The sequence below is a fragment of the Marmota flaviventris genome, chromosome 9 (genome assembly GCF_047511675.1).
Source record: "Marmota flaviventris isolate mMarFla1 chromosome 9, mMarFla1.hap1, whole genome shotgun sequence".
NCBI classification, from domain to species: domain Eukaryota; kingdom Metazoa; phylum Chordata; class Mammalia; order Rodentia; family Sciuridae; genus Marmota; species Marmota flaviventris.
This window is the reverse complement of record NC_092506.1, coordinates 50,274,906-50,292,626: the sequence shown is the minus strand read 5'-3', so window position 1 is coordinate 50,292,626 and position 17,721 is coordinate 50,274,906. Positions and strand designations below refer to the sequence as shown.

Here is a 17,721-nt window from a genome sequence, read left to right as displayed (position 1 = left end):
CTACCCTGAAAAAGATGGGAATGTTTCAGAGGTGGCAATGAAGACACTGTCTCGTTCACACACTCATTAATAGTATCATCTTTCATTAACCAAGTAACAACTAATAATGAAAATTAAACAAACAAAACCCCTTTGACACAGGCCTCAATGGTGATGTCATAGACATTGAATATGTGATGGGTTTTGCTCCAGAGCGTCTCTCTGATTGTAAGTCTTATGCATTCCCAGGATGATTTGTGAATCTGACACTAGGCTGGTCTAGTTGGAACAAAGACCAGGAATGCCAACTATCCTGCACAGTGTCTTTCAGATACTGAAGTCACTGCTACTTCAGATTCTCTTACCTAAACATTTCTATGTTATCATCTTGCAATGCAGGCTCCCACCAAAGAGACAAGATTCTAAAGAGGATAATGAATGAGCAGCTCCTCCCTTACTCGGCCCTGTCTCTTTCTCCCCTTCCCAGGGCATCTCTCTCACCTGTCATATGTTGCCCCCATCTTTTTGTGTATGCATGTGGTGTATCTGTATCATTGTATCATTGCCATCTATGGGGCCAAGATGGCTAAAGAGCATTCTTACTAAGAGCCCTCTTGTCTCTGATTCTTTCCTCTTCTTTCAGTTTGGGTCAAATCTTAGCGTGTTGACAATCACCATCAGGCACTTCTTTAAATGCAGATTCCTGGACTCACACCAAGGAATTCTAATTTACTAGGTCTAACATAGGACCCAGAAAACTGTCTTTTAATAAGGCAATTCTGGATAGGAGGCTTTTGGACCTCACTTTAAGAAGCCATATCCCTGGGATAAGAGCCCAGCAACTCTGTCCCAGCTCAGCGCTCAGTCTCATCACTGTTCCCCTGGATGAATGTGGCAGTCCCCAGGTACTTCCAGTGCATTTAAGAGCAACCAAAATTTGTTCTGTCAAATTGTGTTTGACAGATTATCTGGGGTTACAAGGGACTGATTCAAACAGAAGAACCCAGTCACACTTCTGCATGGTGCAACCTAATTAAGGGCAGAAGTTCCTGTTTTGTGTGTTTTGGCTGCCATGACTGTGACTGACAGACTAGACAGGTAGAAGTTCCAGCAGAGCTGTGTGAGCTGGGAAGCTGGCCAACCCCCTTCCCTTGGCCTCAGTTTTCTCATGCGTATTAGGAAGACATACAAGTAAAACTCCACAGGGTTAAAGGTCACTCTGCTTTTGAGATCCAACCTGGGAATTTAGCAAAAGGCTCTGCCATGGCTCTGAGAGCTGCTCTACTTCTAAGAAGCTTTCCCTAAGAGGAAGGAGTGATGTGTAAAACGTGCAGGGTGAGGCACACACCACAGCTCCAGAGTCCCCAGGACTTGCCAGCCCCTGCACACTTCCTCTTCCTAAGCCTCCGCGATAAAGTCATGGACTTTCTAAGGTCCTTCAGGGCACAGGGAACAGAGTCACAGCAGAGGTTATCCTGCTGGCTGGGTCCACAGAAAGGAGACACAGTCAGGGAAAGGAAAGGTCTAAAGAAGAACTAGGATTTAGTGATTCCCAACCAGGCCCTTCTGCTCCGAAAAGGCACACATTATAATTGCATAATTAAGTAATATGTGACTAAATCTTCTTGTAAAACCATTGCAACATGAAGCTGAATTTTCCTTTCACACTCCCTCTGCAAATGTCTACATTCTTCCAGGAGAGATTTGCTGGGTTAGTCTATTTGTTATGACCTTTGTGTATACACATGCAGACAGATATCTCTATCCCTGAGAAATACAAGGAGAGATTTTAGGTATATGCCTATGTGTTTTCTCTGTGTGTGTTGGTCTTTCTTTCTTCCTTTTTTGGAGATGATGGGGGTGGGGTATCTCATTAAATTACTGAGGCTGGCCTTAAACTTTTGATCCTCCTGCCTCACCTTCCTGAGTTGCTGGGATTACAACATATGCCACAGTGCCCTAGCTATGTATATGTTTTAAAAATATAAATGGGGCCCCTAGCTCATTCTGAAACTTGCCTTTTGCACTGAATAATACATCTAGAGATGTGTTATTGCCTGTACATATAAATCTACTCCATTCAATATGATTTTTTTAAATGTCCTGTCAATGAAGGTCTCCCCAAGTCATGAGTTTATTTTCCCATGTCTTTTTTTTTTTTTTTTTTTGGCTCCAAGCACTGCCCAAACCCATATACAGGTGACCCTCAGAAATAAGATTCTTTGGCTAAAGGAAAAGGCTTAGGTTGAAGCAAGAAGCTTTTCTGAGGGGGAAAAAAAGAAAAGCAATATTTAAAGCAAAAAGAAATACTTAAATTACAAATCCAGAAAAAGTATGGAATGACCTTCCGTGGAAGTGGCCAAAACCCAGACAGACATGCATTATTTTAAGATATTTAGGATAACTCCACACTTGGGAGGTTTGAATCATCGCCTCTAAGTTGTTGGAACTTCCTGCAGGCAGCACTCTCCAGAAGAAATATAATGTAAGCTGCTTCGGTGTTTTTGTCTAATAGACACATACACACTAAGTAAAAAGAAATAGGTAGGAGCATAGGTGTGACTCAGTGATAGGGCACACGGCCCTGGGTTTGCTCCCCATCATTGAAAGAGAGAGAGAAAGGGGTGGAGGGAGGGAGGGAGGGAAAAGAAGGGAAAGGAGAGAGGAAAGGAGAGAGGAAGGGAGAGGAAAGAAAGAGAACGGGGAGGGAGGGAATAATCTTAATGATTTAACCCACTACATCCAAAATAGCATCACTTTAACATGTAATCAACAGTATATTTAGGTATTTTACATTTTTTTTTTTTTTGGAATGAGTCTTTGACACGTTAGTGTTTCCTTTATCCTCACAGTACAGCTCAATTCTGATAGCCACAGTTCAAAAGCTTAAAAGCTACACTCATCTAGTGCCTATTATCTTAGATGGGGAAACTCTTAAGAATTAAGACTGAACATTTGTATGATGTGCTGAAAGACATCTTCTCAATTTATTCTAAAGTGGCCAAGTGGTCACATTCCGACTTTTTTAGTCCATTTTTCACCCTTCCCTACCCTATTTTTCTTCTTAACTCAAGATTAAACAGAAAACAAAGCAGAAGGAAACTCCTGCCCACATAGAGCTTCCATATACTAGCAGGGTATACATATACATATACATCCATATACTAAATGGTAGGGGAACCAGGGTGATGCTCAAGTTTCCGGAATCTCTTGGTGAATGGTGGGACCATTGTTTGACACAGCTGTTACAGGAGGCAGAACAGATTTTGGAAGAAAGATGATGGATTATTTTGCTTTCATTTGGGTGTTTGGAAGACACCCAAGTAAAGCTAGGCAGCAAGTTTTGGGCTGTGCATATTCAGAGATCAAAAAGAACTCGGGAGGGGACACATAGATTTGGGAGCATCAGCATATTCATAATATTAATTCCCTGGGATTGAGCTACCCAGTCCTGGGTGGACATGTGAAAGCAAGAGTCACAACCCAGTCTGCTAGGCTCGAGTAAGTTGCAAACATACATGAATCGGGTCATACGTGAGACACAGAGAGTGTTAGGTTCGTGCTAACTGGAAAGGATGTGCTCTAAGGCAGCCAGATTTGGCCTGTAGGCCTCTAGTTTGCAATCACCAGACTTCTGGAATTTCTCTCTCTGCCTCATCTTTCATTTTTAAGAAATAAAGATTGTTCTGGCAAGAGGTTAGCTGTTCATGAAAGCCCATTTCTTCCTGGGTGAAAGTGGGAGTCACAATCCACTGCATTTCCCAGCCTTCTTTGCCATTATGAGTGGCCATGGGACAGAGTTCTTGCAATAGGAAATGAGCAGAAGTGACATGCTCCATTCTGGCCAAGACCCTGAAGAGGAGGGTGTGCCCTGCGTACACTCCTTTCAGATACAATACTGAATTCTAGGGGACTTGGGAGCCAGAGATAGCAGGAAATAGGATCTCTGTGTCATGGTCTGGACAAAAGCTACTGACCAACTAGGACATCTGCTTATGACTATTACAAGCAAAAAGTAAACCTTTGCTATGTTTGGGCCATATACATGTTTGGCTCTGTTTGTTACTGTAGCTTAGTCTAATCTAGCAAGTACAATCGTATACCGAACTCACCCTGGCTGTAAGCTCTGTAAGGGTGGGACCATTCACCATCAGTGAATGACACTGATGTACTCTCAACCCCAGGCCCAGGACACAGCATGAAACAGAAACATAATCAATAGCCTAATATAATGCCAGCTATATTTTATTGAGAATTTGTTTTGTGCCAGGCACTTTTATATACTAGGCATTATCTTATACATTGTAAATTATTTTATTTCATGTAATGGCATAAAATTCTTTCCATATAAGTTTTTTTTTATATTGTACATAGTTTAATGTAATATGCTTAACAACAGGGATACATTCTGAGAAATGCAGCATTCGGCAATGTTGTCATTGAGCAAACATCAAGAGTATACTTACACAAGCCTAGATGGTATAGCTTACTACACATCTAGGCTAGGAGATATATATATATATGTGTGTGTGTATATATATATATATGTGTGTGTGTGTGTGTGTGTGTGATCTATATCATCACTATTTCTCCTAGGCCCATGATGGAAAAAATAACACAAAACCAAGGCAAGCCCAAGAGAAAAGGATGTGATCCAGATATGTGGCAAACACAAGATATGTGAGTCTGCTGCTAGCATACTATGGCATAGTGTTTTATAGTAAATCTTTTTTTATAAGTAGGAGTTCACTCTAAAATAACAATAAAAAGTGTAATATAGTAAGTACATAAACCATAAACATAAGTCTAACAGTTGTTTATTAACATTATCAAGTGCTAAGTACCGTACATAATTGTATGGGCTGTACTTTTAAATGCCTGGCAGTACAGTAAGTTTGTTTACATCAGCATCACCACAGATGTAATGTGTTGGGCGATGATATTATGACAGCTGCTACATCATCAGGCAACAGAAAATTTTCAGCTAGATTATAATCTTATGGGACCACCGTCTTATACGTGGTCAATTACTGAAGGAAACGTCATTAGTAGTACATGACTGTACATACTTCAGTTTTCCTTCATGGTTTCAGGTTCACAGCTCTTACAGTCTTTGTAATTTCCTAAATGACTTAAAGCAATCAGGTATTTTATGTGTTGACACATTTATCCTTTGTCCTTGATTCCTGAAACAGCTCCAATATAGATTCAGGATGATAAAGGTGAAAGACAGTTTTTTGTTTTCCTCGGGTCCTTTCAAACACACTCAACCTTATGCTAGTGAGGTAGTTTTGGGGAAAGATTCTAGACAAGTCCAGGATGGGGGTCTGGTTTCCAGAGGAACCAACCATGTGCTCAGAGGGCTGGAACTTTCAATCCTACTCCTCAACCTCGTGGGAGGGGAGAGGGATGGAAGGTTAAGTTGACCCCTCATGGCCAATGGCTTCATCAGTCATGTCCACATATGAAGCTTCCATAAGACCCTCCAAAAGGACAGGCTTAGGAGAGCTGCTAGAGAGCTGACCACTGGAGTTCCTACAGGAAGGCTCTCCTGGAGGAGGCGTGGGAGTTCCTCCTCATTTTGCCCTGTTCACCTCTTTGCCTAATGGTCATCAGTAATATCTTTATAATAAGCCAGTAAACATAAGTTTTGTGAGCCAGTTTAAAGTTAATCATACCCAAGGAGGGAGTTGTGGAAACCCCCATGGGCAGCTCGTGGGTCAGAACACGGGTGAAACAAGGGGGGGCTTGTGATTGGCATCTGAAGTAGAGGCAGTCTTGGGGACGGAGCCCTTAACCTGTGGGATCTGATTCTGTCTCAGGTAGACAGTGTCAGAATTAAATTGAATTAGAAGAGGCACAGCTGGTGTCTGCTGCAGAATTGATTGCTTGCTTGGTAGGTGGGGGAAATGCCATACACATCTGGTCACAGAAGTGTTCTGAGCTGAGTGTTGAATAAGTACAGGAGACACTGAGGTTTGTTTTTTTTTCAGGTTGGTATTCTACCCTCTGAAACACTAATCCATGACCATGTGCATACATCTTAATGTTTTAATTAATGTAATTTCTCCAATCAAGGATGCTCTCAACCCTTCTCTCCATTTACTTAAGTTCTGCCTTCTTCATCTTTCCCAGGACCCATCATTCATTCTATCCTTTAATTAGTTCAGCAGAAATATGATATCATTCTTACAGCAGGGATTTCATGTATCTGTCTGCCTCTAGAAAGAAGTTGCCATGAGGGTAGCATCTTGGTGTTTCCTAGAGCACAGGAGAAGATCAAGAGCCTACCATGTGTGTGGCACTGGAGGTGCTGAGGACTAAGACAGTCAGTTCTTTCTCTTGGCAATCTCTTCATCTAGGGGAAGACTGACATTAAAAAAAATGAATCACAGCATATGAAATCCCTGCATTGATGAAGACAGGAGAAGAGCAAAGAGCCAGTTCTTCTCTGAGAAGGAAAGAAAGGACACCCAGAGCAGGTGATTTTTGAGCTGAGTTTCTGAAAGAACAAATAGCACCTCTCTAGTTATGTAAGATGGATCCTAAGGAGGAGGAAAAGTGTGTACAATGGTGAGGACACATCAAGATGCAGGGGTTCTTCTGGCTGAGCGAGGGGTTGGCTTGCTAGAATGTAGGCTTTATTCATTGATCCACATATTTATTCAGCAGATAGTGCATAAACCTAGAATGTGTCAGCAATGTGCTAAATTCAGAGGATTCAAATGTGGGCAAAACAGATAAGATCACTCATTCTCCTGTGGAGTCTGAAACCTAGGAAGTTGGGTGTAGTGGGGTATACTTGTAGTCCCAACTACTCGGAAGATGGAAGCAGGAGGATCCATGGAGCCCAGGAGTTATTTAAGGTTAGCCTGGGCAACCTAGTGAGACTCCAATCAGAAAGAAGAAAAAGAAAGAAAGAGAGGAAGGGAGGGAGAGAGCACAGGGAAAGAGGAAGTAAGAAAGCAAGGTTCATCAGGGACTGCAGCTGATCACAAAGTTCTAAAGCACATATGAAAGGGGAAGGAGGAAAGGATAACCAAGCATGCCAGGGAGGAGTTGGGGGAGTGGGCTGGGCTAGACTGTAAGAGACCTCTGACATCATGCCAGGGAGAAGGAAACTCCCTCCCGTCTGTCACTAAGTCCTGCCTCTCCCTCCTCTGTGATAACTCTCAATTGCGTTCAACCTTCCACCATTCTTGTCACATGGCTTCCTTAAATGAATGGGGCAGTCTTGTAAAAGTGATCCTTGCTTCTCACCCCCTCCCCACATCGTTCCCAATGCAAACAGATAATCTTTTAAAAGAGAAAATCTGTTATATTATTCCCTATAGTAGGCAGAATTCTAAGCTGGTCCTGTAATCTCCCTGGCTTTACTCTGGTGATTACATGACATTGTGAAGCAAAAGGGATTTTGCAGATGTACTTGAGGTGACTAATCAGTTGACTTGAAGATAGAGAGATTATCTGCCTCATGAAGCTAGTCTTTGAAAAGCAGAGTTTTCTCCAGCTGGTAGCAGAAGAGGAGGAGGGAAAGGTTGGAAGAGAAGGAGGGATGGATGGATTTGACCTGCCACTGCTGATTTAAAACAGGGAGGGGGTGTTCCATGGGAAGGACCGGAGAGAGGCCTCTAAAAGCTGAGACTTTTCTGACAGCTAAAAAAAAAAAATGGGGGCTTCAGTCCTACAACTGAAAGCACCTGGATTCTGGAAACAATCTGAATAAGCTTGAAAGTAGATTTTCCCCAGAACTCAAACCAGCCAACACCTTACCTTTAGCCTGAGACACTCTGGGCAGAGGATGCAGCAGCCATGCCAAGCAAGTCCTGCAACCTATAGGACAGCAAAATAATACATGGGTGTTGTTTTAAGCCACCAGGTTTTTGGTAATTTATTATATAGCAACAAAAAACTAAGGTACCTTCAAAGTCTCCAACCCTCCAGTAAAACTCTATTGAGTTACTAGGTCCAGGAATTTAATCCTCACAACAGTGCTATTATGCAGGCATTTTTATTATCATCATTTCATAGATGACAAAACCAAGGCTCAGATTAAAAACTTCTCCTAAACTCACAGCTAGTAAGTAAACAACCAGTCTGACTCCAGTGTTGCTACTCAATGGCTTCTTCTTGTTCCTAGGGTAAATTCAAGTAGAAAAGCGTAGAAATAAAATCCTTTCCTGCTTAACCATCATTGCCTGCTAGACACTCCTCTCACTGAAACTCTTTATAGCCCCAGTAACTGCCATGTTTTCTTGATTCCTTGACTTTACAAGTTGATTCCTTCTGTCTGGATTGGGGCTTGCCCCTGTCTTCCATCCGTTTTTCCTTTGGCAGGCTCAAATGGTCCTTTGGGTCTTTTGGAAGATGCTATTTAAAGTGGGACATCTTCTTGATCCTCCCAGATGAGACTGGATTCTACTACAGCATGCAGGTAGGTTCCTCTTGCACCTTATGCTTCCCCCTATTAGAAAACAGAAGACACTGTGTTAGAAATGTTTATTCAGCTGTACTCATCACTAGATAGTGAGATTCCTGCAGGCCAGTACTGGTGATTTGTTTATCATCAAAGCCTTAGCATAGGACCTGGGGCATAGTAGGAACTCAATAAATATTTACTGCATGAATCAGTGAACTGACACAAGTGCTTTTATCCAAGAAGCAATGAGAAGCCATCCAAGGTCTTGAAAGAAGGGAGTGAGTTTATAGATCTTTGCTTCACAGGGCATATACTTAAAGCAAATCTTTCACACAAGAGACTGTCCTCATCAGCTGAAGATGAAACAAGTTCACTGGCATTGTGACACTGGCTTTCTTGTGCTGTGAAACTTGGCTCTTACCTCTTCTGGGCCACATGGATTTTCTGGATACTAGAAAATGTCAGAAACCGCCATGGTAGTGTCCTCGGTTTCCCCTTAAGGAAGCAGGACACATAAAAGAGTTTATAACTTGGGTCTGCGCCTCATACTTCCACCACAATCAGGAGTTTCCCTGTTAAGAAGGCTGTGGGAAGCTCTTTGGAAACCAGCAGACATGACCTGCGGAGAACTGGGAGTGGCCTCTGAAGGTCCCGCTCCAGTGGCGAACATTTCCTACCTAAACTTGCTCACCGAGCCCACTGCCCCTTCTAGTTCTGCTTATATATGCAAATCTTGCTTCCTGTCAAGGAAGAGTGGAAGATCTTTTGCTCAGATTCCGAGCTTACAGCTCCTAGGTGGTCTTACTAAGGCGATTACAGCGTCTCTGTTAGAGACCGCTGAATGCCTCAGTTTCCCAGGTTGTGCAAAGTGCACTCCCCAGAATACGCTTCCCTGAAGGACCAGGGCCACATTTAGGGGCGCCTGGAAGGTGAGATAGTTTGATCAAGACACATCCAGTCACCTCTAGATGCAAGGGGAGGAGGCAGTAGGTGGACACGCAGAGCTAATACCTTGTAGAGGTGCAGAGAGGTCTCGAGTTCTTCCTTGCACCCGCTCGCGAAAGAGCTGCAAATTGGACTTCAGACGCCAACAACTCCAGCGAGGGACAGACTTGCGCGGCGAGGCTGGGAGGGGCGAGTCTGGGCGCCGCGCCTCGGGTGCTCCGGGCGGGAGCTCTGGGCGCTGGGGCGGGAAGGGGTGGAGCCACATGGGGAGGAGCAAAACCCGGAGGCCTCGGGCACGGTGGGCAGAGCCAGAGCTGCAGGAACCAGAACCCCGGCGCGCGGCCTCTGGAACGCTGGCCGTCTGGGCCGAGCACAGCATCTCCAGCCCGCGCCGGAGCCTGCCTTCGGTGCGCAACCAGGGAGAAAGGCCAGCGCTGCTGGAGACCGGGATCACAGATTGTTCTTTAATCTCAGAGCCGCTGGCAGTTGGTGCTGCTCCTGCCGCCCCACCAGGGCCGGGCTAAATCTGCAGTTTGTGTCCCGTTTGCACTATGGATCCTTCGGAGAAGAAGATATCGGTGTGGATCTGCCAGGAGGAGAAGCTGGTGTCCGGTCTCTCCCGCCGCACCACTTGCTCGGATGTGGTGCGGGTTCTGTTGGAGGACGGCTGCCGGCGAAGACGGAGGCAGCGGCGGGGCCAGCGAAGGGGGATGGCCGGAGACCCGCAAGGCCCAGGGGAACTGCCAGAACCCCCGGATGAAAACGACGACGACGACTATGAGGCGCTGTCCCAGGGCATGCTGTGCGGGCCCCCGCAGTGCTATTGCATCGTGGAGAAGTGGCGTGGCTTTGAGCGCATCCTGCCCAACAAGACGCGCATCTTGCGCCTCTTATCCGCCTGGGGCGACGAGCAAGAAAACGTGCGCTTCGTGTTAGTTCGCAGCGAGGCGTCGCTGCCCAACGCAGGTCCGCGCAGTGCGGAGGCGCGGGTAGTGCTCAGCCGGGAGCGCCCCTGCTTGGCCCGGGGAGCCCCGGCGCGGCCCAGCCTGGCCATGACCCAGGAGAAGCAGCGGCGGGTGGTGCGCAAGGCCTTCCGCAAGCTGGCCAAGCTCAACCGGCGGCGCCAGCAGCAGCCGCCGCCTTCTCCCTGTTCGTCCACTTCATCGTCCACTGCCTCGTCTTGTTCGTCCCCGCCGCAGGCCCTTGAGAGTGCGTCTGTGGAGCGCATGGAGACGCTGGTGCATCTGGTGCTCTCCCAGGACCACACCATCCGCCAGCAGGTGCAGCGGCTTCTGGAGCTGGACCGAGAAATCGACCGCTACGAAGCCAAGGTGCATCTTGACCGTATGCGACGGCATGGGGTGAACTACGTGCAGGACACTTACTTGGTGGGGGCAGGGATAGAACTCGATGGGCCCATCCCGGGCGAGGAGCCCGAGGAAGTAGCGGTAGCGGAGGAGGTATCAGCGGCGCCCCTGGACGGTGAGGCTCAGGCGGCAGCGCTGGAGGAGCTGGCCCGGCGCTGTGACGAACTGCTGCAGCTGCAGGAGCAGCGAACCCAGCAGGAGGAGTTGCTGGAGCGTCTCTCCACCGAGATTCAGGAGGAATTGAACCAGAGATGGATGCGGCGGCGCAGGGAAGAACTGGCGGTGCGAGAGGAGCCCCCGGAGCCCGACGGCGGCCCGGACGGCGAGCTGCTGCTGGAGCAGGAGCGGGTCAGGACGCAACTCAGCACCAGCCTTTACATTGGGCTCAGGCTCAACACGGACCTGGAAGCCGTCAAGGCGGACTTGGATTACAGCCAGCAGCAGCGGGACAGCAAGGAGCGTGAGCTGCAGGGCCTTCTCCAGACTTTGAACACTTTGGAGCTCACCATAGTGCAGGAGGGGGCTTCTGGCCCCAGCGGACCCACGCGGGAACCCCAGCCTCAGGCCTGCGCCGAGATGTGGGTGGACCAGGCTCGCGGAATGGCCAAGAGCTGTCCTGGCAACGACGAGGACTCGGATACTGGACTGAGCTCTATGCACAGCCAGGACTCGGATTCTGTGCCTGTGTGCGAATCCCTGGTGTAGGAGAAGCAGGGAGGGAGCCGGAGACGGAAATGTCTCCCTTTCTTGCAGCAGGCATTGGACCCGCCAGCTCAGGGACCCCAAATTAGGCTGGGGTGAGCCCGGAGCTGCTGCCTGGCCTCAGATCTCCAACCGGATCGGGGAAGGGTTGGGGATACCTGCTGGGCACTGGCTCTTCTCTGGTTACAGGGTGAGTGTGGAGGAGGGTGAAGGAGAAGGAAGCCTGGTCTGTGTTCCAAGTTCTTTCAAGAGAAAGAGGTAGTGAGGCGGTGGAAACCCCCTATACTGGAAAACTAATATAGCACTTCTCAGTCTAGGGATGCAACCTCTTCCTTCTCCACCACCCTGGGGAAATAGACGTGGTCCAAACCCATTTTCAACACAAGAAATAAGTATTATGGAGATTTCACCACTCCTCTGAAGGGGAAGAACTGATGGCAGCTAGAACTATAGTCTGTGGCATAAAGTGCTCTTAAAAGAAACAGTTGGATGAAAAGGAAATTCCTTGAATGTTAATTGTGACTGTAAACGTGTTAAAACTAGCCAAAGAGGACACAATGGTATTGGTCTCAGCCTTACTTAACATCTTTGATAAAAACCCATAGGCACCAAAAACCCTGCCTGTTTACATTTCTGCAGATTTGGGAATTACCCCTTGGCTAAATCATTTGCCTTTTCTTTCAAAGGCTAAATTGTATGGAAGTCTAACTCTGTATTTCCTCCTAGAAAATACAGTGTAGGTTGAAAGGGGATCTTTTTTTTTCCAATGTAGTCTTTTATTATTACAAAAGCCAAACATATTCTTTTGGAGATATCAAATCCTGGCAAACATAGTCCCTGGTTAAAATTTAATCTGGGCTCTTTGGGGTCTGTTCCTGCAAAGGCAGGTGTATTGTCCTTTGGTTCATGCTGCCACTTTGTTGACCCAATCACTGTTATTTCAGAAAAAAATAAAAGGGAAGTTGCAGAACTCAAGTTACACACAACTTAATTTGCTGTTTAATGAGCACTCTAGTTTAAACTTAAAAACAAAGATCTTTGCTCATGTTCAGCTTTGAACTTGAGCTATAAGATTAAAACCAACTATGACCTTCATGGATTTTACCCAAATTCAAGTCTGACTTCAGTATCTTCGGTCAGAGGTTAGTTACTTGTTCAAACTTAAATCGAGACAGTGTAAATATCAGGGTTTACTAGATAAAGGCCTCCAAATAAAAGTAAAATAACCTCATGGTACACCTTAGGTGAACGAGTTGATTAACCATAGCACGTAGCTTACAAATAAAAGCGTATTCAAGTGAGCTAAGGATTTGGATTACTCTTGTCTGATGCACACCTGTGCACATGCCAGGGGAGGGTGACATGTTCTCTGTGGCCAGTGATAGAGCTGGTGGGCATTCGAGTGTAATTGTTCCAGTTATTTCAATTAAAACTTATCAGTTGTAGCGAGTTGTTGGCCCCCGTGGAAGGAGTCTGCTGGCTGGTTTCCCTTTGGAGTTGAGTACTTCTGAGGAATGTGACTCTAATCTGTCCTGAGGAGGTATTAACAATGGGCTGTGTGTGTGGTGCCAGCATGGTGCGAGAGCCTGGTTATCAACCTAACTGTTGAGGATACTGGGGCTGGCTCCAGTTTCAACACTACACGTAAAGATAACTTAAGAGGCCTTGTTCTATAGAGAAGTTTCTTCCCTTGCAGGGACCCTCTGTGTTGCCAAAAGGAGCCTGCCCTCCTGACCTCCTCAAGCCACCATCTGTGCTGTCTCCTTCCTAGAGACAGCCCCACCTTGGATACTGCCACTGCCATGGTATTACAACACGTGTGTGTGTGTGTTTTCAGATTTTCAAGTAAAATCAGAATTAAAAGGCCGTTTTCTTAATTGATGTTTTCAAAAGACCTTACTTGGCATAATTATGGTTTTTTAGTTTCATCTGATGCAGCAAACATCTATGCATTTGGTCTTGGGCATGATTAAAATGAGGAAGGAACCCAAAGAAACCCACTGTCCTCAGACAATCATTTGATCCCTTAAACTCAAAGTCTAATGGTAGCTTTCATTTTGAGGCAGAGGTAAAATCCTCATTAGAGTGTGACAAATGCTACTTGTCTGAATGGTTTATGCTGGCAATGGGCTGACCTGGTGGTTTTTAAATTATTGTGCTTTTTTCCCCCCAGGGTGGTAGAGGAGGTGGCTCTTGGATGTTTATTAACTTAGAAAGAACACAGAAGTTGGCAGAACAGGACTGCCTGGCAGAAAGGAGCTGTTTTTCTTTTCACTATTATTATTTTAAACTTTGATGGGCTGCTGACGTCAGCAAATATTCTTGAAGCCTATAAAGCAAACAAGCCACATCACAGGGAGAAGGCTTGTGGGATTTTCTCTGTTGCTGTCTTTCTAGAACCCTTCCCTCTCCCAACCACCTGAAGATATTTCTCTGGTCAGCTCTCCAAGCAGCGAGGAGTCTTTATATATAACAAAGGGCTAGCCTAGCCTGCTGAGTTTTGCTTTCATCCAAATCAATTATATTCCTAAAAGGCACTCTCTGTGTGGGTAGGGAGGGGAGAATGGGGACAGACCAGGAGGAGACAATAGGTACTTTTACGAAGAGCTTTTTGCAAAACCTTGCAAAACTGAGAAAGATATAGGTATAAAAAGCACCAAAACAGTGCTTGTGTATAGGAAGTGCTAAGTAAATAATAAATAAGTTTGGTTTCATTCACATGCACTGGGCATGGGAGCAAGTGCATAAGTGATGCTCCAGTCCCTGATGTCAGCGACCCTGTGTTCTCCAGGCCTCCCCAAAATCCTGGGAGGAACCAGCAAGCTCTGGGAGAAGAGGAGGGAGTGCAGGTTCCACATCAGCCAGTCCCATGCTTTTTTTTGGAACCGAGACAATCAATTGTGTATTGATGTGAATTATCCCATTCTTGGCCATCTCCCAAACCCAGAGATTCCATATGACATCTCTATGTTTGTTTTTTCTCCTACATAGAATATGTTTATTATTATATTTACTATCAGAAAAGTTACATAATCTAGTCCTTGCGAGAAACCTGAAAGTAAGAGGAATACAAAAAAAAAAGTTACCCTAAATCTCTCACCACCAAAAGCCTGTCACTTCCAAAGTTTGGCATTTTTTCTTAGGGACTTTTTGAATTTTGAAGAGTTCATATTTTGCTCTATTTTTAAAAATACAATTTTGATAAGAGTGCCTATATCCTATGATACTCAGGTTTTGACAGACTCCTTGTAAACAGATCCATTCATCTGGTAAGTATACCATAGTTTATTTAACTGCTCATATTATCAGGTTGTTTCCCATACTTTTTTACTATTATAAAATAATATCATGATAAGCTTTTTTGTGCATGTGTCTGTTTCCTAATTAGACTCCTTCCATCCCTCCCACAAGAGCCCTAGAGAGACAATTCCAGACCAAAGAGTACAAGCATTTAGAGGCTTGATATTGCCAAGTTACTTTTCCAAAGACTTATTCTAATTGCAATAATCAAAATTAATTAATTACTCCTTTGTGGCCTCAGGAAGATAGGGTGGACAATCACTGTCTTAAAATATATTTACAGTAGCAAGCATGGTCAGCTGATAAGAACTGTTAGGGGGTATGGTATTTTCTCTCTTTTTTTTCCCCTCTCTTCCCTGAGCACCTGCTTAAGGTAACAGCAGTCTGGGCTCTCATTAGAATTGGCCAGTGATCTAAAAGGAGGAGGGACAAAAATCCACATTAGCAGGATTAATGAGATGACAAATATAAGTGTATTTATATAGAGAAAATACTCATTATATATTTTTTTTGTCTTTAGTGGAAACATTTTTCTAGGGAGATAGCATCATAAAACATTTGTGTATTTCTCACCTAGTTGTTTATCAGCAGTCTCTGCAGCTTAGGTTTTTCCTAGAAATTTCTTTCTAGATACATCACTGCACTTGAGCTTATTTTTAAATTCTTGAAAAGGGAAGATTTGATCATGGCAGTCTGTGAAATCTACATTGTGAAAATATTTGCAGAATTTGTTTCCCTAAACAAAAAGGAAGGAAGATGAGGAACCCATTTTCCTTGAGTGTTCCCCAAATGCCAGAACCTTGTGCTGAGTATCTACATGTGCATTTTTTTTCTGCATTCTTCTTGTGTGACGGAACTTTTTAACCTCCAGTTTTTACAGAGAAACAAAGTTCATCTAGCAGATCATCAGCAGTAGATGCAGGGTTTCAACCGTAGTCTGATCTCAGATGTGCTCTGGTTGCCACCCACATGAGGCACATACACAGGAAGTGTTTGGCACCTGGAAAAGGGAGTCTTCTTGGGCCCCAGGGTGTTGGCATTGGAAAGGCTTAGAGACTATCAAAGTTTTCCCTCAATTCCAGAGCTGATTATTATCTACTAGGTGAGGATTTAGTAAAAGACCAAGAAGGAGAAATTCCTATGTAAATATTTAAGTACTTGATTATGAGAAGTGAGTGTTTTGCCAGTGAAAAAGAAAACTTGCAAAAAAGTTAATACCCCAAGTATTAGCATAGAACTTTTGACCGATAGCCCCAAGGGCTGTAACTGCTGCAGAGCACAGTCAACAACATGGAATCCTTGGACACCAGGGTAGGTGCCTGTGCATTAGTCACATTCACATCCTGGAAGGTGGTTCTAGCTGTGCTGCAGCTGTTCCTACTGGACCTCTTTAACTGGACTTTCCTTCTGGTGAGCTTCTGTGTATGCAAGTATCAGGGAAGAGTAGACGGTCGGAGTTGTGGGGCTCCCAAGGACTTTTGTACCCATGATGTCAAGCATGCATACCTGGCTTAGGGCATCTTTGACCATGTTAACTCCACTGCACATGAGGAGACCTGGGGTGGGTTGCTTTGAAGGAGCACTATCCCAGCATCTGCCTTCTCATTCATTCTAAGGCAAGTCTTTCAGACCCATAATTTTCAGGATAACATCACGTTTCTTAGCAGGATTTACAAAGTTGTTGATTATCTGACTCAAGATCCCTCCCTAAAGTCCACACATTTCTCACTGAAGACTACAGAATTGAGTTGATCCTATGTCTTCATTCAAGTCACACTTCCATTTGTACAAGATCCCTCCTCCAAATTATTTATTTTACTTCTCTGTTAGTCAGCTTTCCATTACTGTAACAAAATCCCTGAGATAATCAATTTGAAAAGAATATTCATTTTGGAGGTTTCAATCCATGGTCAGTTGGCCCATTACTTGTGGGCCTATGGTGAGGCAATACACCATGGTGGGAGCATATGGCAGAGCAAATTGTTCACTTCATGGCTGGGAAGTAAAAGAGATGAGACCAGACCCTTTGAGGGCTTGCAACCAGTGACCTAAAACCTCCCTTTAAACCCCACCTTTCAAAGTTTCCAATAGCACAAAGTTGGGGACCAAACTTTTAACATGGGCCTTTAACACTCTAGATCCAAATGAGAGCAAGCAGTATTGTCATCTTAACAATATTAAGTCTTCTAATCCATTAACAAATGGGGTGTCTTTTCATTTACTTATGTTGTATTTAATTTCTTTCAGAAATGTTTTGTAGTTTTCAATCTCTAAGTCTTTTATCTCTTATTAAATTTATCCCTAAATATTTTGTTTTTGTTTGTTTTCTTAATTTTCTTTTTTGGAATGTTCATTGTTAGTATATAGCATCTTTGTGATGTGTGTGTGTTGATTTTGTATTGTGCAACTTTGCTGAACCTGTTAATCAGCTCTAAGAGACAAAGAGAGGGGAGGGGAGGGCAGGAAAAGAGAGAATGTGTGCATTTGTGTGTAATCCATGTCTAAGATCATGCCATTTGCAAACAGAGATAATGTTACCTCTTTCTTTCCAATTTGGACTCTTTTTATGTCATTTTCTTGCTTAATTTCTCTGGCTAAAACTTTTGATATTATGTTGAATAGAAGTGGTGAAAGCTGACATCCTTGTTTTGTTCTTGATCTTAGAGGAAAAACTTTTGGTCTTTTCACCACTGAGTATAATGTAGCTGTGGGCTTGTCATATATAACCTGGATCATGTTGAAGAAGTTCTTTCTATTCCTAGATATTGAATGTTTAAAAAAACAAACACACACATCAAGAGAGATGGAGATACAGCTCAGCTGGTACAGTGCTTGCCTCACATACACAAGGCCCTGGGTTCAATCCACAGCAACACACACACACACACACACACACATGAGAAAAAAATTAAGAAAGGATGTTGAATTTTTTCAGTTTCTTTTTTTCATCAATTGAGATTTTCATATGATTTTTCTTTTATATTGTTAATATGGTATAATGCATCAATT

General features: G+C 44.3%; 1 protein-coding gene across 1 annotated transcript; it reads left to right on the top strand.

Annotated features, from left to right (window-relative positions):
* Positions 1–9,894: 9,894 nt before the first annotated feature.
* On the top strand, positions 9,895–11,415 carry Rassf10 (Ras association domain family member 10). The gene has a single exon (XM_027942253.2). It carries the CDS (start codon positions 9,895–9,897, stop codon positions 11,413–11,415), a length of 1,521 nt encoding a protein of 506 aa, XP_027798054.1.
* The last annotated feature ends 6,306 nt before the right edge of the window (positions 11,416–17,721 follow it).

Bases quoted from the DNA above. Each gene is read 5' to 3' on its own strand.
- Rassf10 (XM_027942253.2), top strand. From the start codon at position 9,895: ATGGATCCTTCGGAGAAGAAGATATCGGTGTGGATCTGCCAGGAGGAG.